Source organism: Cryptomeria japonica, chromosome 6 (genome assembly GCF_030272615.1).
Source record: "Cryptomeria japonica chromosome 6, Sugi_1.0, whole genome shotgun sequence".
NCBI lineage: Eukaryota > Viridiplantae > Streptophyta > Pinopsida > Cupressales > Cupressaceae > Cryptomeria > Cryptomeria japonica.
This window is the reverse complement of record NC_081410.1, coordinates 527,893,816-527,920,622: the sequence shown is the minus strand read 5'-3', so window position 1 is coordinate 527,920,622 and position 26,807 is coordinate 527,893,816. Positions and strand designations below refer to the sequence as shown.

General features: G+C 35.0%; 1 protein-coding gene across 1 annotated transcript; it reads right to left on the bottom strand.

The window, feature by feature from the left end:
- Positions 1-19,844: 19,844 nt before the first annotated feature.
- LOC131855836 (auxin-induced protein PCNT115-like) lies at positions 19,845-21,998 on the bottom strand. The gene is made up of 5 exons (XM_059207467.1): positions 21,674-21,998; positions 21,281-21,478; positions 20,868-21,040; positions 20,565-20,667; positions 19,845-20,394 (listed from the first exon to the last, which is right to left on the bottom strand). The coding sequence occupies exons 1-5, from the start codon at positions 21,884-21,886 to the stop codon at positions 20,056-20,058; spliced, it is 1,026 nt and encodes a 341-aa protein (XP_059063450.1). The 5' UTR covers positions 21,887-21,998; the 3' UTR covers positions 19,845-20,055.
- Positions 21,999-26,807: the final 4,809 nt, after the last annotated feature.

Here is a 26,807-nt window from a genome sequence, read left to right as displayed (position 1 = left end):
GTATATGGATATATTTAGTAAGGCATTAATTGAGTTAGAAAAATATCTTCCCAAAGATTTGTACAACCTAATTGATGCTAGGAAAAAATCTGCTAGCCAAATGGACAGAGAAATTAAGGAAAGTGAACTGGTTAATCAGTGCAACAGTATCATAGGAATAGAAGAAATTGATAGATTAATTTTGTTAGCAAATAAGAAGGAATTCAAAAGTAAGCAGAGGGTTAACAGTTTGATGGTTGGTAGAGTTGAAGAAATAAGGAGAGAAACCGATGAAATCTGGAAAAAGTTTCTCACTGAGAACCAGCTTGTAGATACTACCACTCCAGATAATGTTAGTCAGACAGAAGATCCTTCGATAGACAATGTAAATAAAGAAGAGGATACTCAGAACGTTGGTGAACAAAAAAATTTGGATTCTGTTGTGGATGAGCCTACAAAAGATAATGACAAACCAGCAGAGGTAGAGGATGGTGCACCAAGTGGTGACACTGGTGCACAAGTGGCACCTATAGAAGTTAAATCTGGACATGTTGAGGGTGAAAAGAAAGAAGAGGTGAAACAAGATGAATCAGATAAGGATAAGGGTAAGGGAATGGAGACTCTGGTACTTGTGGCAATTGACACTACAAAAACCCAAAGCCTAAGGAGTTTTCCATAGTTCAACATCAATTTTGATAAACCCTTTGACCAAATGTTTCTGGCTAAGAGAATGATAGTTGTTGCTGCTCTTGAGGCACAAGCCAATCAAGATTTAGCACAATCGGAATCTAAAGAGAAGAAACTCATTGAAAAATCTGTTAAAGTTTTGGAACAGGTGGTACCGAATCTACAACTCGATGCAAGTATCAATTCATTTGGTAAGCTTCACAATTTAACTGATCATATATCCACCCAATTTGATTATTTATCTAAAGCATTAGCTCGACAAGGTATGGAGAAGTTTAAGGATGCTAAAATTCAAACAATTCTGCAAATGATTAATAATGATAAGGCACAGTTAGATAATGAATTGAAACTGATTGATGAGGCCTTGGTGGAAGGCAGTAAAATTTACAAGTCTTGTCTAATTTTGACCAATTTTACTATTGAGATAGACAAGCAAATAGAGAATTGTAAAGGGCAGTTAGCTCATATTTCTCAGGCCTATGATCCCATAGCCAATTTAATCGGCAGTATTGAGGGACAAATTTTGAATATCACTGAGCAGATTAGGAATTTTGAGAAGGAGAAGGAGAGAATGATCAGGCAAATAGGTGAACTTCGGAACTTAATTGGTCCCCAGTTGGACACCTTAGTGTATCATAGGATGGAGTGCATTCAGAACATGTCTCAAGAGACTCCTACTGAGATCGCAACTATAGAGTTTTATGCTTATGTTTTGAATGGTTTTGTTTCAATTTTGGAGAAGTTGCGAGCAGGATGGAGCACATATCTTGGGTTCGTGAAGATGGCATATGTGGATGTATTGAAGAATGTATAGATTTAATCCTCTGGTGCATGTGTGTGTGTGTGTGTATAGGTAATTATGGTACACACCCTATCTTTGGTATTGTTGTCAAAGGGGGAGAGATGAGGTGAAAAATATACAGTGTACAGATTGATTATATGTATGGAATGTACAGTCTGGTGTATTGCAGATTCATGGATTATTGATCTAAGAGGGAGCCTTAGAATTCTTAAATTCTTGTATTCTTTCATTCGATTGTATAGGTTTCAACACTTAGCCATTTTTCACAAGTGCTGCCATCAATGCCAAAGGGGGAGATTGTTGGCAATTGACACTCATCTGGTGATTTCAGGAGACTTCTGGTGGTTTATTATTTGTTTAGGGTTGTCATTGATAGAAAATCTTCATGGTGAATCAATCTGGCGGTCATCACTCAACTTATTCGGTAGATGGAGGTAACCGATAGACAGTTAACCGACAAAATAGGGCAAAATAGGGTATTTGAATAATGCTTTGATCCGGAATAATCTCTGGTGATTACGATGTTTCTAGTGATTATTTTTGTTATCTTGATGATATGGAAGACCTTTAGGAAGTGTGTGGTTATAATATTTTTTTCTGGTGCTATGTTTTGTTCATGATTGAAGCCGACTTGATCTATATGTTACACTTATTGAAGCCGAATTGAAAAAGATTGTTTTTGTGATAAGACCGGATATATAAGATTGTTTTGGTGATTGATTTTTGTTGTGTTGTGTGTATGGTGTTCCATTTTGATACGATTGAGTGCAATTTAACATGTGCATTTTGCTTTCAGATCAACTGGTAGCTAACTGAGACAACGACAAAGTATTTAGTAGAACAAAGACAGTCAGAGATTCAGACCCTAACCAGAACTCATCTTTGCATAGTTAGATGTTGATTAAGAGTTCATTTCATTGTCTTTACACATTGTAAACAAATTGTAAGTCAGTGAGACTTCCTTGAGGGTTGTAGCCCTTTGGGAAACTTTATTGAGCAATGAGCTCTAGCTAGTGAGCCTGAATGCAAATGCATTCACATCTATGTAATATTTATGTACTGCTGGCCATAGTATATGAATATTGTGGGTTCCAGACCCACCGTGATTTTTCCCTTTTCGGGTTTCCATGTAAAAAATTTGGTGTTGTGCATTTGTGTTTTTATTGTTGCATGTTTATGTTCTTATCTGTTATGCATTGTTAACCGGTGGATAAATAATAAGTTTGTTGTTTCAATTTACAGTAGATCATTGATTCACCCCCCCCCCCCCCAGTGATCCCTTCTTTCAACAAAAAGATCTTAAGAGCCTCGATTACATATCCAATAAAGGCCCTTTTTAACAAGATGGGCCCCAATTTTTAGAGTGTGCCAAATCACAGAGCCCCTACCCTCTAAAGGATAATGACCAACATCCACCTGACCAATAAAGAACAAATACATGATCCTAAGAATCTGAGCACAAAGTTGTTTCTGACTTGTACACCAGCGCCAATACAATTTGGCTGCTAAAGCCTACCCATTCTAGATAGAAGATCGAAGACCCAGACCCCCTTCCTTCTTTTGACGACATACAACTTCCCATCTAACAAGGATCCACTTTGAAGACTACAAATTACCACTCCAAAGAAATTGGCATGAGAGAGCATCAAATTCTTTAAATGGGTTTTGAGAAGTGTTAATGTACTTGATGGTAGTGTAATATTCTATGAATCTTTAAAATTAAAATCTTACGAGATTAGATCTGTGCCGTTTGAGTTAAAAATGGATAACTTGGTATTGAATTATATATTAAATGAGTTTGATCACGATATAAATTTGACGGATATAATGCTTAGGTAAGAGTAATCTTACCTAAAAATGGATAACTTGGTATTGAATTATATATTAAATGAGTTTGATCACGATATAAATTTGACGGATATAATGCTTAGGTAAGAGTAATCTTGCATCAATGAAACAAATATTTAATTTAATTTTTATGGTGAGTTCTAGGTCATAATGTTTTAGGTGAATAAATTATGTAATAAGGTCTAAATATTTAATAAATATTTGGCCAAGTCCTAATGTTTCAACTTGCATAAGAGATTGACACATGTTGATGGCATCTTCAAGGAATATCTTCAAAATTTTCCATTTTAGCATTCAACTTGGGAGTGGAAAGAAACCACGATATTTCGTGTTAAAACTTTCTAGTTTTTGCAATTCAAATTTTGGTGCCCAAGTACTCTTGCCTATTTCAAGTCTCAAGAAAGTTATTGAAGTTTCTAATTTGACTGGTTGAGATGGAGGCGTCCATGTGCATTTCAAGTAAAGCAATTAAAGCAACTTTCTAAGTTTATGGTCAACTTCCTTATCTTGGCATGGGATTTTGGAGCTGGTTTCCAACTCATGGTTTTTTGGAAACAATAGTAAAATTCCCTCCATTACTTCTCTATAAATTGGGAGTTGGAGTTAGAAGTTGAAATCTTTTACACGATTGAGGATTTAGAGCTATTTGCAAAGCAAAAGACATAGTTGAAATCTATTTTTATTTTTAAAGAATAGAATGTAGGATGGAATGGAAGAGAGAGTTTGAGGTTAGTATGAGAGAAAAAAGGAAGAAACAGGTGCGGGTAGTGAGACAACCACTCACCTTTTGAGTTGTTAAAATAACAAAATATTGTTTTTTTAAACGATAAAAACCTTAAAAAATATTGTATTGAAGATAGAGAAGGTGATATGGTATGTGGAAGTGATGGAAGAGAAAAGAATGGAGAGAGGAGGATCTGGTAATGTGAAGAGAATCTGTCCATTCCTGGAGTATTTTTAAAATAGATTTTTTTTTTCTTAATTGATCGACATTGAACATTTAGGTGACAACAATATAGTGGTATCTTTTACAAGATAAATAAAATGGAGTGTGGGGTTGGTTGAGAGGCCCAAATCTATAATAAATAGTGAGAAATATCATATATAGTATATTGTTGAAGACTTGTGTAGCCTTTATTCTATTTTGATATCTTGATAGAATGTTGTAAGTGTTTGCATGTGTTCACTTTCATTGTATGGTTTTTAAAATTTGTGCTTGAATGTTGAAAAAATTGAAAAATCCTATGGGGTTCTTGGTCTTCTATTTGCATCAATATCACAGTTATGTCATTTGTATGTGAGTATGAAAAGACCAATCAAATAAGTATTCTTGGCTTGTGTTAACACTTAAGGTAATATCCCATAACTTCAACCTACACAATGATACATTTTGACCTTGCGTATCTCCCCTTTACAAGGTGTATCGATGTTGTTTGTCCACGTCTTACACATTAGCAGAGTGGGACAAAGAGACCACTAAGGTGAGCTAACTGTAGTGCTAAGTGATTAGAGTTATTATGTAGCTAAATTTTTGGTTGTGGTAGCCTATAACCACAACAAACAACACATAATTGTCCAACATAGTCTGAAAAATGGGTTGGTAGTGTAGAAATGTGTGTTGCAATTAGGGAAAGGGATATTGATGGCATCCAATGATGACAATGTCTAGTAATGAAGGTTAAGGTTAAGGTTAAGGTGATGGCCATGATTTGAGCTCCCAACATCATATGAAAGCATTTAAAACCTACATAACTGAATTATGTCAATTTATGTAGTGTCCCTCCTTGACTCATCTTTTGATTTATGCATCAATAGAATTATTTAGACATACCATTGATATTTTGGTGATTATTTATGACTTTATCTATATGATTAGATGTTATGAATGATAATAGACATTTCATATTAACATATGTTATATGACGACTCTTATGGATGATTGACATAACTTGAATGACTATGATGATGGACTTACTTGATGATCTTGTATGTGCTCATTGTTCATGATGGATTGTATCACTTATGGGATTTTGATGATGTTTTGATTATGATAACCCTATTCCATGATTAGGATGATTGAGTTGATGATATAATGATTGTGATTGTCTTCTAGTGTATTCATGTTAGAGACAATATCATACCACTCATTATGAGCATGATATAATGTAGTGATTCTCTATCACTTACCTAATCATTTATGATATGTATATGTTATTGCATATTTTGTCTCGTGGTTATTGGTAGTTGTAGGATTGTAGGTACTAGACATCGACTCCACTTGGTCTCATGGGTCTGAGCGTGTCTCTATTCCAATGGCAAGTTGTTGGAGGTGGCATAAGTTTCCTTCCTTATACTCTAGGTCTTAGTCGATATCCTAATTAGTTTAGTGTCTTAGTTGAGTTGTCTTGTGGTGCCTTGTAATGTGTTGTTAGACCCTTGTGTCAAGTTGTCTTGAGGTTTTGTGAGTGTTTGATTATGTGATTAATTGATATTGGATTTGTATAGTTTATAAATTTTAAATTAAATTAAATTATGCTATAGTTTGGATATTTAATTATTATTGGTAATTTATTGTTGAGGTTTAATATTCATTTATTTGATTAATGATTTATTGGTTTATCGGTTTATATTTAATTGGTGCTTTGATATTTGTTTAATTGGTTTAGTGATATTGTTTAGTTGATTATTTATTATTTATTTATTATTTAATTGTTGTTTCTAATGTTGGCTATGCTCTTATATTTATTTTGTGGCATTTATATAAATTGGTTTAGATTTATTTAATTGAGCTTTGATCATTATTTATTAATAGATATTATATTATTATATCCTCTTGTTACTAATTGGGCAAATAAATATTTTAGAGTTTACCTATCCTATTATTCTATTGGGTAATTTTGAGGGGGTAAGTAAATAATACTATTTTATATTATTTACCTCATATTCATGCATGGTAGGTATAGAATATAGTTTTTTGGAATTTTCTATAGTTTCGGTTTCAATTTTATTTATTGGTTTTCCTTATGTGTTGTTGTGGTTAGCTTCAGAGTGATTTTTTTGCAACTTGGGATTTTTTGATTTGCTTGGAGTTGGAAATGCTTGGCTTGATTTTAATTTTGGAATTGGATTTTTCTCTTTTACAATTTGCATTTCCATAAGTTCTATTCTTCCAGGTTGGTGGAGTTTCCTCTTCTTTGCAAATTTTATTTTATGGAAAAAATTGTATGCTCCATGAATGAATGAAATTGGTTGTGGGAAAAATACAATATGGATATTATGTGTTATAGTATTATTATACAGTTTGGGGAAAATGAATGTATACTCATATCTATATATAAATAAATGTATGTTGTCTATGTGTGGATGTCGACAATGTTTCCTATAAGTTGTGAATGTCTTATGTATCTTTGATGGTTTTCTCTTGTCTAGAGTAGCATTGTATTGGGTGGATTTGTCCATGTGACTAAGAGAGTCTTTTTATTTCTCCTTGTGAGTAGATTATTTATTCGACCCTGTCAGGAGTCCCATTTTTTAGAATTTTGATCAAATATATGCTTTGGGATAACTTTGCATGATGTTAAATTGCTCTTGTATGGTCTTGTTGCATTATTTGTGTTTTACTTTGGCTCTATTTCAATCTTACTCACCTTTTGGGAATGATTATGTACCCTTTTGTAAGCCTATGTTCAATACTAGGCAAAATCATGACTTTATTTCTTTCGTTTTTGGAGTTTTGGGTCACTAGCTTCAATGCGCCACAAAATGCCACTAATGCGCTATAGAATGGAATGGATGCTCCATTTTGCACCATGTATGCACCATTCTACACCATCGATGCACTAATCTGCACTATGGATGCACTAAACTGCTCCATGGATGCGCCAATCTGCCCAGTTTTGTCAGTTTGTCAGCTCTTGCCCTTTTATGATCAAAATTTGGATTTTGGCTTGTACGAGAGGCTTTTAGTGAATGGCCCAAGTTTCTCTATGATTCTTATGTTCTGTATTGGTCATTTTATTGTTGTTTTTGGCTCTGACAAGAAGGGTTGTGCATATATGTTGTTTTAGCTCCACCAAGTAGGAGGATGCCTTGTTGTTGAGGATGATTTATGTAAGCTCCAGTGTGATGGATATGCTCCGATGTTGAGAATTTTATTTTATTTGTGGCTGAGTAAGATAGACTTATGACTTACTCTTGTTTATTTTTGTGTTATCTATGATCGAGGCTCTTGATTTCCAAGATGGCTTTATGGCCTTAGTTATGCTTCAGACTTGTATTAGTATGTTGATGTTATATGTGGAATCTCTTTGTATGAGCCTCCTTGTGATCTGGTTATTTGTGTTTTACCCTAGGGTATTGGTCCATGGTTAGGGAAAGTGGGCTCTTACATGTGTGGACCGAGGTCATGATGTTGGATGTTAGAGTTGTTGGAATGTGTTGTTATCATTGATGTCAACATATTCATGTGTTTCTTGTGCTTCTGTGTTGCAAAGAGTTGGTTTGGTTGCAGATGTGCTGATGTGGAATAATGGGTTTTGAGATACTTATCTCTAGTTGATTCAGTATGAGTTTCAATTTTCTAGAAGGGGATTTGATCAAGTTATGTGATCCGGTGTGATGGTTGGTTTTGTATTGCAGAGATGTGATTTCTAGTTTGTATTGGTTTGGAATTGATTCTTTATGTTGTGCAGATTTTGGAGAGTTTTTGGGATGTTCATGTGTGTCCTTAATTTGGGTGGTTCATGATTTGGAACTGCACACGCGTATCTTTCAGATTGTTGTTAGTGTTCTTGAGGTCCAGAAGGAAAATGATGGTGATTCTAGTTATCTGAGTTGTTGCAGTTATTGCGGAGGAATTTGTGTTTCTTGTTGATGTTATTCGATCATGTTCTATCCGTTTTGGTGGTTCGCATTGATCATGGTGTGTATTATTGAAGATTTCATTGGTCCTGTGGTATTCTTTGTGCTATAGGAATTTCTAGCCGACCCAATGGTTGTTATGTGTTGTGGATGATCTTGGCGAGATATTCGGTGGTGTTGCATGTTCAAGGTTTTGATTTGGGTCCTTGTCGGCATTGTATTGGTCCGCATTATGATTTATGTATCGTGTGATGTAATTTTGTAATTAGGTCTTACGTGTTGATCCGACCTTGAGGTTAAGGTTGATGAATTGTATAAATACATGTAATATTCATTTGAGAGAGGTATCTGTGTGTGCGAATATTGTTTTGATTCTTCATTAGCAGAGGAGAAAAGTGAAGAAGTGTGAAAGAGTGTGCAAAAGTGTGAAGAGAAGAGTTTGAGTATATGTGCTTAACCAGAACTGTGATCAGGAATGTGAAGATGCTATTATTTCAATTCATGTAATCTAGATTGTTGTTCGATCTTTGTAAGGCAATGAGCCTTCCTAGGGTTGTATCCCTTTTTTGTTTTTGAGTAGTAAGCTCTAGGAAGTGTGTCTGAATGCATGTGCATTCTCCATTGTAATATTTACACATACTACTACAAAGTATCATCATATTATTGGTAGGTTCCCATCATGGTTTTTCTCTTAACCAAGTTTTCCATGTCAAAAAATTGTGTGTTATGTATGTTTTTGATTAAATGTGTGTTATGTATGTTGTTGATGCGGTGTTTATCTTTTCTATTGTTGTTCTTGATCAAAACTAAAGTTGAGGTTAATTTGTTTAAGTTTGGTGAATTTTGATTCACCCCCCCCTTTTTGTTTTTTAGTAGTAAGCTCTAGGAAGTGTGTCTGAATGCATGTGCATTCTCCATTGTAATATTTACACATACTACTGCAAAGTATCATCATATTATTGGTAGGTTCCCATCATGGTTTTTCTCTTAATCAAGTTTTCCATGTCAAAAAATTGTGTGTTATGTATGTTTTTTATTAAATGTGTGTTATGTATGTTGTTGATGCGGTGTTTATCTTTTCTATTGTTGTTCTTGATCAAAACTAAAGTTGAGGTTAATTTTTTTAATTTTGGTGAATTTTGATTAACACCCCCCCCCCCCCCCGCCCCTCTTAGTTTTCTGCATTGTTGTTGCCAATACAGGAGCAATAGGCTTCTAGGAGGTTCCTTGTAAGGATGCTTAGGGTCTAGACCTGCCAAGAAACCACATGGGGAGTTTAGCTTTGATTTTTAAGTGATAACTATATAATAATTAATTAGTGGGATGGGTAATTAGGGCTCACCTAATAAGATAATAATTAGTTTTGGAGCCCCACCTCATGGCCTTGAGTCAAGACTTGAGATGAGCTTGGAAAGACCATAGAGACGGTAAGCCAAACTCCCTTGATTTTCTCATAGGTTGAGATGGCTCCACATGTCTATCAGGGTGTGGATTTTTCCATTCTATGTGAGGATAGAATGTGATGACATTCTTTCCCTACATGTGTCCATGATCCTTATGCCTTGATTGTTGGTATGCTTCTGAGAGTTTATTACATTTCAACTTAGCCTTGTGATGTGATTTGTTGTATTATTTGTGTGGTTTCCTTCCTATGATTGTGAGTTATCTTTTGGTTGTTAGGTATCAGCCTAGGTCTAGAGTGTTAGTTGGAACCTTGTGTCATCTCCTAGCACGAGAGGTGGTTCCTTATGGGTTCCACATAGTCGGGTGGCTTGATGCCTTCTTCCATTGGGATGTTCTTCATTGGATGCTAGCATGCATTGATGTGAATTTATATCTTCTCTTCATGTGGACGGATGTTTGGAGCATAATAAATGTAATTGAGATTGAAATCATGTATTTTATATCATGAGAAAGATGTAATTATACAAAAAGATTATGTAATTGGTATCTTGTGATCATGCATAATAGGACTTGCAGTAGGTTGAGATCATGATGAGTTGTAAAAGATTATGATTGTTGTAATTGGATATTCATTATGTGTGTCATTCTAGATTGGAAAGGAATTTAATGATTAAGTAATGTGATTGGATTATCTTGTGTGTATCTATGGACAATAGTGGAATGTAAAATGATTCATGTATGTCTATAAGCAAAAGAACTAAATTGAAAAGATGTTATTCGTTAATGTTGGTATCTTTAGAATATGTATATGAATGAGTATCTTGTGGGTTATATGGTTACTCTTAAAGGAAATGAATTAGATTTGTGTTAGGTGATATTTTATGTGGAAGGAGGATATTATCATGCTAGATTGGTTAAAGAGGGAATTAGGAACATTTGATTGGTGCCTTAAAATGAATCCAAGAGTTAATGCTTGGATATGTAGGATTTGCATTTGATAGTTCATAACTCTCATATTAGGAAGAAAGCAATTGATCAGGAAGTAAATGTAAGGAATATTAATGGTATCATGTTTATGGATGTGTTTATGTGTTATTGCTAGTTAAGTAATAGCATTGAGATTCCCTAGGGATGGACAGTTGTTGTATTGTTAATCTGCTTGTGTAGTATGTTGTTAAGAATATGGTTATGTTTTAGATATTTATGCATTCTTGTAGATGATGATTTAAGCATATGAGTACTTGTAGCGTAATATGTTGCATTAGTAGATGGTTTTTTTTTAATTTATCTCTATTTGTTAGTTAGATTAGTTATTTTCTCTAGGGCATTTTGGCGTGCATTACAATTGTAAAGAGTACATGGATTTAACTAAGATATAGGGAAAAAATATTGTGGGGGATTAAATATGTCATCTTACATTGATATAAGAGGTTGTAAGTCGATGATCCCAAAAGGTTGGTTGTTCCCTCTCATAGGTACAATAATATCTTCGGTTTAATAACCTTAGATTTATTCATTTTGTTTGGGAGTAAGAAAACAATGTGGATTGCAATGGTGGAGTGAGGATTGAATTTAATCATGAAAGTTAAGGATGACTATAGATGGCATTGGTCAATCATCAACACATAGTTAAATAATGGGTCATAGTTTAAAATTATCCTTTGTAGTGAAGGTATAGTATGGTAGTTGATAGTTGCACATAATTTTACCTACTATACTAGATAGCTTGAGTGATAAAATGTACCATATCAACCCCCCTTTGTGAAAATAACACTTATGTAGCATAAATTATTTGGATATATGCATTGGGATAGCCAATTGAAAAATAGGATATACACTATATAAGAACATATTCTTATAACTCACTATAACTTGAATAATACATCATAAAAAGTATCATGCATTATAGTAATAAAGTTGTGTCCAAATGTGACAATTCATATCATTTTAAAAGGAAATCATATGTCTCAGGTGTAATGAGAATGTCCTCTGGAATCATTGCAAAAGCTCAAATTGATAATTACGTGTTCATCACACATCAAATTTGCATGTGTAATAAATGTTTCATGTCCATGTTAGCATGCCCACACATAAATGTCTTTTGGGAACTTGTGACTACAACATTTACCTAAAATTCCCCTGTCATTATTGTTTGGTAGATGTCAATTATATCAACCATTTATTGGTGACATCTTCCACCCATGCATTTGACACATCAAACACTAATCACAAATTCAAACCCTTTCCCACACATCTCAACAAAAAATTTGTCACAACTATCTATTTCCTTCACGCGGTCCATAAAAAATCAAGCAAACAAATAAGAAATAGAAAAGGTACGAGCTCAATGATATACTAGAGGAAAATGATATTGATAAGGTAAATATAAAAAGTGTGGCGATAGTAATCATGCGAAAGAGAACATATATAGAAAAAGGAAAGGGTTTCATGAGAAATGGGTCGATAGTAGCATGGTGCTACCTTTGATCTAGAAACAATCAAGATTAATTTCATCATCTTACATCCTTCCCAAATAGTTAAATTTGTTGATTTGAGAAAATCCAATTATTACCTTAGACAGAAAGAGAACCTTCTAAAAAATTAAAACCCAAAGATCACAAATCTTACCTTATTCATTATATAATTCAATTAAAACACCCCAAAAAAACTTTAAAACACTTTATAAAATAGTACTTCATAAAATAGAATTACAAGCAACTTATACAAGACTTTTTTTTTATTTTCTTAATTTTATTTATTTTTAAGTCCCCTATTTCCTTTTAAACTCCTTCCACTTGGTGTCAAGAAAAAACATTATATAAATAAAAAATGAACACATATTAAGAGTCTCAAAGCCGTGTCTATGAAGAAGAAGAAGAACAACAACTTTTAATGTCCACGAGGCTAAACATTGAAAGCCTATGGGATAATCAGTGTTGCCATCATTGTCTTTTGTAGTTCGGTTCTTTTTCTATACAATCTGATGATGAGCTCCCCCAATTTCTCAATGGACCCCACATTGAAAAGACTGAACCAAGAGCCGACAGCCTAAACATTTTCATAGTTGTTCCTAATGTCTATGTAGGAATCACATTCCAAAATGAAGTGTCTTTTAGTTTCAATTGCCCCAGAGGCACAAAAGATGCATACCCTTTCTTCCCAAATTTGTTTTGGCCTCTTCCACTGTCTTTTTTCACATTGAAGTTGATGAGAGTTGGTGCAAGAAGACAAAAAACCAAAACACAACTGTGGATTTAGTTATTAGAAAAGTAAGATACCTAGAAGACTTCAAATATTTGTATAATATGCATTGGAAATTGGACCCACTTCTGTGGCAACAAATTAAACTCTTTCATGTGAATTGTGTAATGAATTTGCAAGCAAGGCACTGTATGGTACATAAATATTGAATGAATCCTTGCATACATGAAACAATGATTGCTACATAAGCATGCTACTACAAATTTGAATAAATTCACTACCAATGTTTAAATGTCGCAGAGGAGGATAAGTGGATTTTTATAGTCATGCAACACTTTTGTGTTTTGGAATAGATACTTAGACCCATGTTTGTCAAAAATTGAAACCATAGTCAAAACTTTAAGTGTATAGTGAAATCATTAGTCTTGTGTGGGTAGTGTTATTTTGAATAGTGGTGAGTGGGTGGAGACCACAAGGTGTTATGTGGTTTGCCATGGTTGATTTCTAGTGTACTTGTCAAATTGCTTCCATTATTTTGAGATTATCCTAAAATTGAATCAATAGCCTCTTGGTAATTTTAGCATTTAGGAAAGATCATTTTTATAAAAATATTAACTCATTTTTTCTAGATGAAGAAATATATTTAATTAGGGGAAAAGGGATGTAGACATTGATAGATGAATTAGATTATTTATGAAGGAAGACAAAAATACCAGTCTTCATAGAACAATATGAGGCATGGGGATACTTTGATTTTTCTGAAGCATATTTTGTGTTAAGTTATGTTGCAATGAATACATTTGAGCTTTGATATTTATATGAATTTTTATTTTTTTATGGTAGAAATGAGCTCTTCTTTTGTAATGAATAAAATGTTCATAGTTATTAGTATGCTAAATTATGATATATTCTATTCAAGATATGCATGATTTGAACAAATTACAAAATTATGATACCAAATTACAAAAGTATGCTAAAGTATTGGAAGAAATATTATCTATTCAAGATATGCATGATTTGAACAAATTACAAAATTATGATACCAAAGAAAATATTAAGCAAGCAATAGCCATGAAGTAGATCCAACTTATTTTTTTGAAGAGAAGGTACATCATTACAACAAATGTCCCATTTTAATTTTGTTTTGTCTTGCAATTCTTAAAATTCATACATGTATGAGAACTATAAGAACAAAAGAGTTGCATATGAGATGTAGGTATCATTCAAAATCTGTCAAACATGTTGTAGTGACTAGAAAAGCTATTTAACCATTTTCTAGAATCTTCCAGACCAAATACAGTTGTAAATAAGGAGCATTGACAAAGACGTGTACTAGAATTGTCAAACACGTGTTTATAAAGTCCCTGCTGACCCAACCTTTTCGTACCCACGTTCTGCATCAACTTGAAATGTTACTTTACCAAGTCTCTCTTCAGATATCAATGAAATTGAAATGTTAATAGGTATATATGGCCATTGAATACTGTAGCATGCTTTTCTTTCAGCTTATCCAAATTGACTTGGATTCGCATGATTAGTCATAATAGATCCGTTGGAAGTTTATCATCACCGTACTTATCTTTATTATTTGGAAATAAAAAATATTAAAATATAAGCTTAGAAAGATTCTCTCCACCATATTTTGTTTAAATTATATTAACAAGAAACAACTTTCATTTTTTATTTTTTTTTCATAAAGAGCAAAGTAATAATTAATTAAAACAAAATTTAGGGGGAGAAGCACAAAATACAAGAATCAAAAAAGTTGCTAGACAATGAGAGCTACGCTATTAGGAAGAGATCATGATAATCTAGTTTTCTCCATACACCAACAAGAAATAAATCATTAAGAACCAATTCTCAACTAGTAAGAACACTCTCCACTTCTTGATCTTCCTTTACAAGTTGGTAGACATAAATACGAGAAATGATCTACTATAGTGGAGAAGATTTGTCATAATCTAGCCACCTAGATGTACCTTTCCCAAGTGAAGAGAGTAAATATGGGCAAGAAGGTTAAGACCACCCATAAGGAACATGATCCTTGGGTTATCTAGAAGGTGATTGAAATAAACGTGACTAGGAAGCATTATCTCTTTTGGTAGGCTCACTACATCCACATCTATGTTAGGGGTCCAACGACCTTGATAGGAGATAGCTAGAGATGACACTCTAGCAACTATAGAAGGGTCATCAACCCAATAGTTTAAAAGAAATTGTAGGTGGTAGAAGGAAAATCCTCAAAGTATATCATGCCAAGCCCAAACAATAGATGAAATCTAGGGGCCCAAGTCCAAACAATAAGAACCAACAAAGATGACAAGCATCAAGAGCTACACCATTGAGAACAGATCATGGTAATCTAGTTTGCTTCATACATCAATGAGGAGGGAACCATTAGGAATCAATTCCCAACTAAATGTGCACCCTCCTCTTCTTGATCTCCATATACAAGCTGCGAGATATGAACAAGAGAAGTTACAATCAACTCTAGTGAAAAATCTTGCTATAATCTAGCCACCAAAAAGTACCTTATCCAAGTAAAGAAGGCAAAGATGGGCAATGATTCCCAACTAAATGAGCACCCTCATCTTTTTGATCTCCATATACAAGTTGCTAGATATGGACAAGAGAAGTTACAATCAACTCTAGTGAAAAACCTTGCTATAATCTAGCCATCCAAAAGTACCTTAACCAACTAAAGAAGGCAAAGATGGCCCTAGCTATAAAGCTAGAATTTCAACTTGGCCTTAGGCTATGATAAAAATTTCATGGTGAGATATTTGAGAAGATGTAGTAGTGTTTTTTACTTCTCTATTTTAAAAAAATCAAGCTCAAACTCAATTTGGGCTTTAGATAATGGCCAGTCTTGACAAGAAATAACTTGTGATGGCTAGATGAGGTTAAAGCATTTCCAATGAGGTAGTCAAAGGAAATAATAGAGGAAATATAATGCTACGTGACGACTTTCTAAGCATCCTCATCTTCGAAGGTCCTAATAATCCACTTAGCACAAAGTGTTAAGCCTTGACAATAGATTGAGAGTAATCCTAGACCCTTAAAATCATGAAGGAGATGTCAATAATCCCAAGCCATATGTGAGATGCTTTGTGACTATCAAAAGAGGGTTGAAAAATCCTTAAGGAGATTTTCAATTTTCAAATAGGAAGCCTTAGAAGGAATCCAACATAAAGATTAGTAAACATGAATACCTACCAAAATTATAAAGTAGATAAAAAGATTACTAGGCATGAAAGTGGCTTAGTGATCCAAAAAGCCAATTTTTTTTTTAATTATGGATATTAAAAATTTCCATAACCTAGCAAGGGGTGCCTAGAAAGTTAAAGGGGGTGCTAATAAATCTAAAGACTTCCTCATGAGCAATCCACTTCCAACCAAAAGAATTAAATTAGCCAAGCTTAGGAAGGAAAGATTATATATAGTATTGAGTCTTTTGCAATTGGATTCTTGAACCTTAAGCCTTTCAATGTTAATTATCTTCATCCTTGATTAGGGTGAGAAAGGAGTAATCTAAAAGTGGTAATTGATGAATTGAATAGATATTAGGTTAGGAAATGCTCGACCACATGTTCTTCCCTTTACTCGGGACAAGCAAGCATTGACCAATCTTTTTGCTAGTAAAAAGTTAGAACCTTTCAGCTTCATCATTTTCCTATGTCGCCACTTTCATTGGTATTGTCACCAAATACCAACTTAACTGATTTACGCTGTGGAGCTCTTGAAGAGGATCTTGAGCGTGATAAATCCTCCTCTTGCTGCTTATAGTGGCTTGGGCGGGAGATACAGATTTCAAATTCAAATTCAAATTTAACCGTCAGTTTTATTATTAATGAGTGTGACAGCTGGATTGGGCAGAAGTTGTAGTGACCGTGACTGTCGAAAGTCAGAGGAATGCAACGGGAAACGGAAGACGAAAATATCACGTAAGAAGTCAAACGTTAGTGTGTGCTGTTTAAGGGTGGCCAAGATCGGGTTCACCACCCAGTACCCACTTTACAGATGACTGTCAAAGACGTGTTTATAAAGTCCCTGCTCACCCAACTTTTTCGAACCCACGTTCTGCATAAGTTTGAAATGTTATGTGGACCAACTCCCTCTTCAGATATCAGTCAACTTGAAATCTTATATTACGAATGTTTTGTATATATTCAAATTGACTTGGATTCGTATGATTAGACATAATAGATCCGTTTATCTGACTTGTTTTTAATATTTGGAAATAAAAAATATAAAAATATAATTTTAGAAAGATTCTCTCTAATCTATTTTGTTTAAATTATAATAACAAGAAACAATTTCCATTTTTTTTGTGCATAAACAACAAAGTAATCTTTAAATTTGTAATGGTGAGATTTGACTTTTCATGTCATTTTAATTTTAGTTTTGTGTTTATTTTTTAATAAATAATAACATTTATATTAAAAAGAGAATATTATATTTTTCACAAAATAAAGGGTGGATGTAGGGTCTAGTTCAAAAAATAGACAAAATTAAAACATAATTTAGGGGGACAAGCACAAAATACAAGAACCAAAAACGTTGCTAGACAATGACAGCTACTTTGTTAGGAAGGGATCATGATCATCTAGTTTTCTCCATACACCAAGTAATAAAACCATTAGGAACCAATTCCCAACTAGTAAGAACACTATTCACTTCTTGATTTTCATTTACAAGTTGCCAGACATAAATAAGAGAAATCGTCTACTATAATGGAAAAGAATTGTCATAATCTAAGCACCTAGATGTACCTTTCAAAAGTGAAGAGGGCAAAGATGGGCAAGAAGGTTAGGACCATCCATAAGGAATATGATCTTCAGGTTGTCTAGTAGGCGATTGAAATACATGTGACTAGGAACCATGATCTCTTTTGGTAGACTCACTACATCCACATATATGTTAGGAGTCCAATGACCTTGATAGGAGATAGCAAGAGATGACACTCTAGCAACTATACAAGGGTCATTGCCCCAATGGTCTTTAAAAAAAACATGGGTGGTAGAGGCACGTCTTCAAAGTCTATCATGTCAAGCCCAAACAATAAATAAAATCTAGGAGCCCAAGTCCAAATAACAAGAACCCACAAAGATGTCAGACATTGAGAGCTACACCATTAAGAATAGATCACAGTAATCTAGCTTACCTCATACATCAATGAGGAAGCAACCATTAGGAATCAATTCCCAACTAAAAGAGCACCCTCCTCTTCTTGATCTCCATATACAAGTTGCTAGAAATGAACAAGAGAAGTTACAATCAACTCTAGTGAAAAATCTGCCATAATCTAGCCACCCCGAAGTACCTTATCCAAGTGAAGAAGTGAAAAATGGGCAAGAAGGCTAGAACCAGCCATAGGTAACTTGATCATTTGGCTGTCTGGAAGGTGATTGGAATTAATGTGATTGGGAGCCATGATCTCTTTGGGTAGGCTCACTAGTCCATATCTATGTCAATGAAAGTGACCTTGGTGGGAGATAAAAGGAGATGGCACTCTAGAAATTGTACATGGGTCATTATCCAATTGTCTAGAAGAACCTATAAGTGAGCAACTTCAAATGCAACCTTGTTTGCTTGCATCTAAATCTACATTAGTACATTAGAGAAAATCATAGCTTTAGTGTAAAACAGGAAATGAATAACTACGCAACCAACAAAATAACAAATTCTCGTCTTTCCAAACACTACAAAGAATCTGCATTTAGAAAGCATATCAAATATGAAAAATTTAAAAGAGAGACAAAGTTGGTCTCTTAATAAAATCATATGCCATAAAAAATATCAAGCCTTAAATCCAAGTCCAAGCTTCTTGAAATCCACTGAAAAAAAAAAGTTCCTTAGAACCTCAAGTTATTTACAAAATAAACAAGAAAGATTGATAGTCCTTAGATGAGGTAATTTGGATCCAAGCAAGAGGCCTTGATAAATGTTTCTTGATAAATAGAACACTAGGTAAAAGCAGAATAACAAACCATACAATTTAAAATATATGGTGTCAATAGTGACTTAGCAAAATCCACCATGAGAAGATGAGGTGCAAGTCACAAATATGTCTTACAAGGTTTGTAATTGTGGAAAATTGTACCAAGATACTTTTTCAATCCTTCCAATATTTATTCTCAGATCTCTGCACAAAAGAAATTACTGACTATTGAGCTATTATACTGTCACACTGTATACCTGTAGGTGGGAATAATTTGGGCTTGAGAATCCCTACTCTAGAGAGACCATTCAAGCTGCACAGCAGATATTGGATGCACTGCACGGGCTCTATGAATTTTTGAAGCAGAGGCTTCCGGCAGACTCATGTATATTTTATATTTCCCTCTTCTGAAAGACATACCCATACATCCCAGACCCTGATGTCCAAACTTTTCTCTACCCATATTCTGGATGACACTATTTTCTTCTCTATTTATCAATAAAATTGAAAGTGATATGACAAATATTTCCCACATACAACTTATTACAATTATATAATTATTTTTGTTCAAATTAAAATGATCAGAAATGACTCGCGAATTTGTGCATGGGTTTTTTTATTACATGGTCCTTATTCGATTATGATATTACTTCTCTGAGTGTGTCTAATACTGTTTCAAGGAAATGTGAATTTATTTGTAGCCACTACTTTGCCTTGATAATAAAACTGTAATTGGCACCAGATGGGCATTTTAGATTATACTGATGCTGGAGCCCACAAATTATGTGGAGTAACAGTGGTTGATGAATATTGAAGCTTGAGGACATTACAGATCTATATTACAAACTCTTGACTGAAGTGTTTGGGTTTATCACAAGTCCATAAATATTGTGCTGCCAAAATGTTATTATCCCAGTATTCATAGAGAAATAGTTAACTGGTCTTAGACATATATTTCAATTTCATTTTTATGTGTTTCTATTAATGAATTGTATTAATGACATATATTTCTATCAGGTTTATAAAAATCTTTATACAGTTATTTAACAAAAGCTCTATATTAATAAATTGTGAAAACAGTACATCATTCATGCGATATTACTGATATAGTAGAACAAAGACTAAAAAAACCAAAGCTCTTTATTAATAGATTGTGAAAATACTATATCTAATAAGATATAGTAGAACAAGACCAAAAAAACCATTTATTGGGAACTTTTTCTATGTTGCTAATTCTTCATATGCCTTAATTTATCTAGTTCAATTGCAAATGCTCTGCCCTGCAAAGCCCTTATTTCACGCAGGTTACATACAAACATTTATGTGCTTTCATTCAATGGAGAGTACTGTAAGGGGGTGTTTCTGAATTCATCCAGCTCATTTGCAATTCCTCTTCCCTGCTTCGACCTCCAGCTGCAGCATCTACATGAAAAATGGCCTCTATTTCCTTCATGTCATCTGCACTCAGATGTACAGAGACCGAGACTATGTTATCGTTCAGGTTCTTAATCTTGGTGGTTCCGGGTATGGGCACAACATCATTACCCTGGTGCTGAACCCATGCAAGAGCAAGCTGGCTTGGGCTGCACCCTTTTCGTGAACTGATCTCACTCAGCTTTTGGAATAGAGCTTGGTTGTGCTCAAGATTCTCACTTTGAAGCCTTGGACTCCCCTGTTTAACAAATCAATTATACGATCTGGATTAATCTAGAATCATAAAATGAACTCAAAGTAATTGTCACCATCAATTCTCCACTTTGATCTTGTAATATAGATTTGTCTTTAGATTTTATTTTGTTTGAACTTGAATTTACATACCAAAAGAAAAATTCAATCCTATACCTTACGGTAGTCATAATCAGTCACACTTTCAAGAAGTTTTGCTCCTGAGGCAAAGAAACCCCTGCCTAAAGGGCTGTACGTAACAATCCCAATCCCCAACTCCCTGCGAATGGAAGTAACGAAATTAAATTAATCAGCATCTCAAACGACTTATTTAAATTCATAGAAGCTTTTTTATTAAAAACTCCAATTCAAATTTTGGTATAAACCCAAATTCACAAATATTTGTTCTCAGTGCTCTACATAAATGAATTAAAAATGAAATTACTGACTGTTGTGTTATTGTACTGTCACATTGTATACCTGCAGGTAGGAATAATTTGGGCCTCGGAATCCCTAGTCCAGAGAGACCATTCAAGCTCTACAGCAGTGATTGGATGCACTGCATGGGCTCTACGGATTGTTGAAGCAGAGGCTTCTGACAGACCCACATATTTTATCTTTCCCTCTTCTACCAGCTTCTTCAGTTCACCCATCTGTGTAAAAGGCCAAGTCAATTGCTTGTTATCAGATTTATTTTGTTTTGCTAGACCTCAGTAAAAGCTTGATAAAAGAACATTTTGCAGCCAGATTACAAGTTTGAAATCTTAAGAATTACAGTAACTTGATGAAGCATATCTTGCCGCAATATTACAGGTTTCAAATCTTCAAGACTTACAGTAGCTGATAAAAAATATTTTGGTGCAAGATTACAGGTTTGAGATCTGAAGACTTACAGTAGCTTCTATGGGTACACTAGTATCCACCCTGTGCTGATAATAAAGATCGATGTAGTCTACATCAAGCCTCTTGAGGCTTGCTTCACAGGCAGCCCTGACGTATGCAGGATCTCCGCTCACGCCGAATTCTCCATTAGCCCAAGTGATTCCAAACTTAGTGGCAATCTGGACCTTCTCTCTGATGCCTTTCAGAGCCTATTTAGGAACAATAAAGACAATATGCATAAGTTAGAACAATGAGAAAATACATTAAGTTCTTAGGAGTAATATATTAAGAATTGAAAACAGGACACTTCTGAAAGAGAACACGGACAACCATCTGTAAAGCTTTTAGGCATTTTTTTCGAAAGCCCTGGAAGTGTGAGATTAAGATTTTGTCACAAAACTGACCTTTCCTAGAAGAATTTCATTGGTTTCTGGTCCATACATGTCTGAAGTATCAAGAAAAGTGACACCTCTGTTAACAGCATAGTGAATGAGGTCAATCATCTCTTGCTCAGGTTTGGGAGGGCCGTACAAAAAGGACATACCCATACATCCCAAACCCTGTTCAGACACACACAGTCCCTGCTGCCCCAACTTTTTCGTGCCCACATTCGCCATTGCAGTATTTTCTTCTGTGCAGATATGAATGAAGTTGAAATGTTATGTTACAATGTTTAGCATACACAACTCTTCGCCATTATATAGTGTAGCATGATCTCGTTTCAGCCTGTCGCAATTAACTTGGTCTCGCATTATTTTATTTCGATCTATTGAAATTGACTTGTTCTCGCATTATTTTATTTCAGCCCATCAGAATTGACTTGGACTGGCATTATTTTGTTTCAGCCTACCAAAATTGACGAAACAGATAAGAGTCTTGCTTTCAAGATAAGGGACTTAGAAGTGTAGAGGTCGCATGTTCTCGAAGCTGCTGTTATATATATATATATGAAAAAATAAAAATAGAAGACCAGTTCATACATTACAAACCGGATCTCAACTGCAATCAGTTGAAGCTTTCCTATAGAAAACTGCAGCTAACAATATGAGCAAAGAATATAAACTCAGCCATGGAACTTTTTACTGTGGCTAGCAGGACAAAAACCAGGTGAAAACTTAGCTGGCAACAAATTTTTTACAGCTGTTACAAAGAGAATGGACTCAAATCAGTTGTACTATCAACTGGAATTCTACGGCAAGCATCAGCAATAAAAACTTAAACAAAGAACGTAACTTAGCCAAATAAAACTTCATTGCAACACCTCATTGTAACAAGCTGAACAAGAACCATCTAAAGATGTTGGAGTCTGTAAAAAAAAGTTACAACTAGTTGGTTGAGTGACAATGGTAGCTACTAGAAGAATTAGGCACCTTCCTTTTCGATAGTTACTAGAAGAATTAGACACCTTCCTTTTCTGGGTCTTCATGGTCTCCATCAGTATTCTATTGGTCTGGTTGCTTGAATAGTCTAAATTTTCTATCCAATAATGAAATCTTATGCTTCAACTAAGTTAGGAGATCTTCTGCTTGTACCCTGCTAGCATTGTCTTGATCTTATAAAGAGCTAAGTATGAACATCATTGCAGTTAAGAGGTTGGAGCAAATAGTTTGGACATCAATCTCTAAACGAGAAAAGGAGTGGGATAGAGCAAACAAACATCTAAATTTTCAAATATGTTTGATTATGGTTAAGTGGCAGGAACTAGAAATCATGGAAAGTGGAAAGCTGAGTGTTTTCTCGTCGAGGCACTGCTCCAAGCCAAAACATCCTACCCAGCCAAAGAGTTGCATGCCCTAGAAGCAAGAATCTGAGCCAAGTCGTTCTGATGCTCCTCTGAACCCCCTGACAACCATTCATCGGGGTCCCTCCATCTATACCCCACAATTAGGCCTATATTCCGAACACACTTATAATGCATAACCTTCTCCCAACCAACTGATAGAAACCTATCATAGAGGGGTTGTAAATGCGGATACATGGTAAGCAGAGAAGGATTACCATCCCAAAAATCCAACCAAAAAAGTGTTGGCAATTGACACTCATCCAGTGATTTTAGGAGACTTCTGGCGGTTGACTATTTGTTTAGGGTTGTCATTGATGACAACTCTTCATGGTGGTTCGATCCGATGGTCATGACTCAGCTTATCTAGTAGATGGAGGTAACCGGTAGATAGTTAATCAGCAAAACAGGGCAAAACAAGGTATTTGAGTAATGCTTTGATCTAGAATGATCTCTGGTGATTACAATGTTTTTGGTGATTATTTTTGTTATCTCGATGATATGGAAGACCTTTAGGAAGTGTGTGGTTATAATATTTTTGTTCGGTGCTATGTTTTGTTCATGATTGAAGCCGACTTGAAGGAGATTGTTTTTGTGGTAAGATCGGATATATAAGATTGTTTTAGCGATTGATTATCGGTGTGTTGTGTGTGTGGTGTTCCGTTTTGGTGCGATTGAGCGCAGTTTCACATGCACATTTTGCATTCAAATCAACCGGTAGTTGACAGAGACAGAGACAGAGTATTTAGCATAACAAAGATAGTCAGAGATTCAGTGCCTAACCGGAACTCATCTTTGCATAGTCAAATGCTGATTAAGAGTTCATTTCATTGTATTTACACATTGTAAAATAAATTGTAAGTCAGTGAGACTTCCTTGAGGGTTGTAGCCCTCTAGGCAACTTTAATGAGCAGTGAGCTCTAGGCAGTGAGCCTGAACGCAAGTGCATTCTCATCTATGTAATATTTATGTACTTCTGGCCATAGTATATAAATATTGTGGGTTACAGCCCCACTGTGGTTTTTCCCTTTCCGGTTTTCTACGTAAAAATTTTGGTGTTGTGGATTTGTGTTTTTATTGTTGCATGTTTATGTTCTTATCTATTATGCATTGTTAACCGGTGGATAAAGAATAAGTTTGTTGTTTCAATTTCTGATAGATCACTGATTCACCCCCCCACCCCCCCTCTTAGTCATCCCTGATTTCAACAATTGGTATCAGAGCCTAGTTCCTCTGAGGAAGCTTAACCACTTGAGGAAGATCTAGGAGATTAATTCAATGGATTCCAGTTTCCAGAGACAACTCAATGTGGCACTTGCCGATCTTGATGCTGCTAGAAGTGAGGTTTGTACCTTGAAGAAGAATCTAAATGCTGCTGATGAATTCATTAGTGAGCTAAAGGATCAAGCAAGTATCTGCAGAGAAAAGAGGAAGGAATTAATGGACAAGTTGAAGGAGAAAGAAGATCATATCATGGAATACTAGGACAAAGTTGATGAGGTTAACAAGCTTGAGAGAGAGAATGATGCTTTGAAGAATGAGATGCAATCCATTGTGATGAGACTGACTAAGGAGATTGAGGACCAGAAGAAGAATGAAGAAAATCTGACACAATCATTGAAGGAAGAGTTGATGAATGCTTTAGGCTTACCTATGAGAATGATCAGTTGAAGCTTGAATTGACACAATCAAGGAATAATGGTCAAGAACTTGAAAGACAGGTTGCTACCTTGAGGGATGAAGTTTCTACCGCTAATGAATATAAAGACAAATTTAAAGCTAGTTCAACAAGACTTGATGAGATGTAGGAAAGTCAGAGACATGGAAATGATATGCGAGGCCTAGGATTTGAGAAAGGTGAATCCTTCAGATCTGGACAAGACAATGCTAAACCTGATCAGAAGAAGAACAAGAATCCTCCAGTAAGACAGCCTAATCCTCATAAATTCAATGGTATATTTTTTACTTGCAACATATTTGGTCATATGGCAAGTCAGTGTAGAAGTAGGATGAATAATAGAATGATGAACAATAACAATATGATGAACAATATGAACAATGTTTCTACCTTTACCGATCAGTGTTTCATATGCAATAATTTTAGACACAAGTTAAACGTGTGTAGAGTCGTGATGAATAACTTTCAAAACAAAAGATGTTATGCATGTGGAATGTTTGGACATATCTCTAATCAGTGCAGGACAAGACAGAACCAGATGAACTTCAGACCTATGAAGAGTAATATTGTTTGCAGAGCATGCAACAAAAACAATCACATTGCAAAGTACTACAGAAGCAAAAATAGTGCTCTGGTTGACAAGAACAAATTAGATGAAAAAGGAAAGGCAAAAGTTGATGAGATCAGAGATCAGCATAAGAAGATGTGGGTAAAGAAGGATGAATCTAAGGTAGATAACGGATCTGTACCTGAATCTGGTGCAAGATCTTCATCCAGTAACTAGGGCTTTTGGCCTTAGGGGGAGGCAAACCAATGAAAATCTTGCAGTACCCCTTTGATGAGATCTGTGGTCAATGGATTACAGATGGCAGTTGATATCCGAAACTCAAATGGTTGATTTTGGCATCCGATAGTTGAATAGGGCATCCGGTTGAATATTTGAGGTGCATTTGTTTCAAAGTGAAATTAGGGTTTGCAAAGTTAAAAGGGCAAATACGAGAATCATTCTTCACTTTGCGAATAGTGTTTTCAAACTAAAAAACAAGGCGATCAAAGTTTTCAGGCGATCAAAGAGATTACAGCAATCCAGCAAAGCTATCTAGGGCATCCGAGAGTTGGTTAAGATATTTCTCGAAGGACATTTTTCTGAGTCTGATTTTTTGAGATTTTAAAATGGCATCTGCATCTTCCCTTGCTGCTCCATTGGTGGTTGAGGTTAAGGACATGACTCGTCCTAAATTCTAGAAACACCCTTACAAATCCATGGAAGACGACCCGGTTGGAGCATTTTCCTTCGTTCCACATGGACTTTTGCAAGTTAATGATGTTCGAGCTTATATTCACTGTGAAATTGAAGAAACCGGCTCGGAAGACATCTTGGACCTATATATTGACAAAATCATGGATGATATCGGCAATCCTAAGCCAGAATTTGCACAACTGAAGAAAAAGGGTTTCACCCAATTTGTGAACTTTTCGACTTTTGATGAGAAGGAGTGGGTAAGATATGTGCTGAGTAGGATCCACACTGAATTTATGTGGCTAAACTGTTAGGATTCCCAAAGATACTGAGAGGGGGGATGAATCAGTATCTAACCGATGGGTATATTTTCTGACCTTATTAAATAAATTGCACTCCAAAACAATGTACCGGTAAACAAGAACTAATGAAATAAATATGAACAATAAACACAACATAGAAAGCACACCATAACACAAGATTTTTAACAAGGAAACCCGGTGTGGGAAAAACCTCGGTGGGATTTGTGACCCACAATATTCACTCACTGGCCAATGAATGGATATTACTTACAATAGGGGCCTGCACATGCAGGAAGCCCAACTGCCTAAAGCTCATTGCTTAATTACAAAAGGAAGTCTCACTGACTTACAAAATGGATTATGCAAATCCAATATAATGTACTACTTTAGTTCAACATCTGCTATGCCAGGTTCAGTACCGGTTTAAGCTCATACAACAACCATAAACCTTACTTCAAAATCTGCCTTAATATTCACACATTACTTCTGCAATAATCTTCCCATGTCCACATCTTAAATGATCTACAAGTTCTCATAC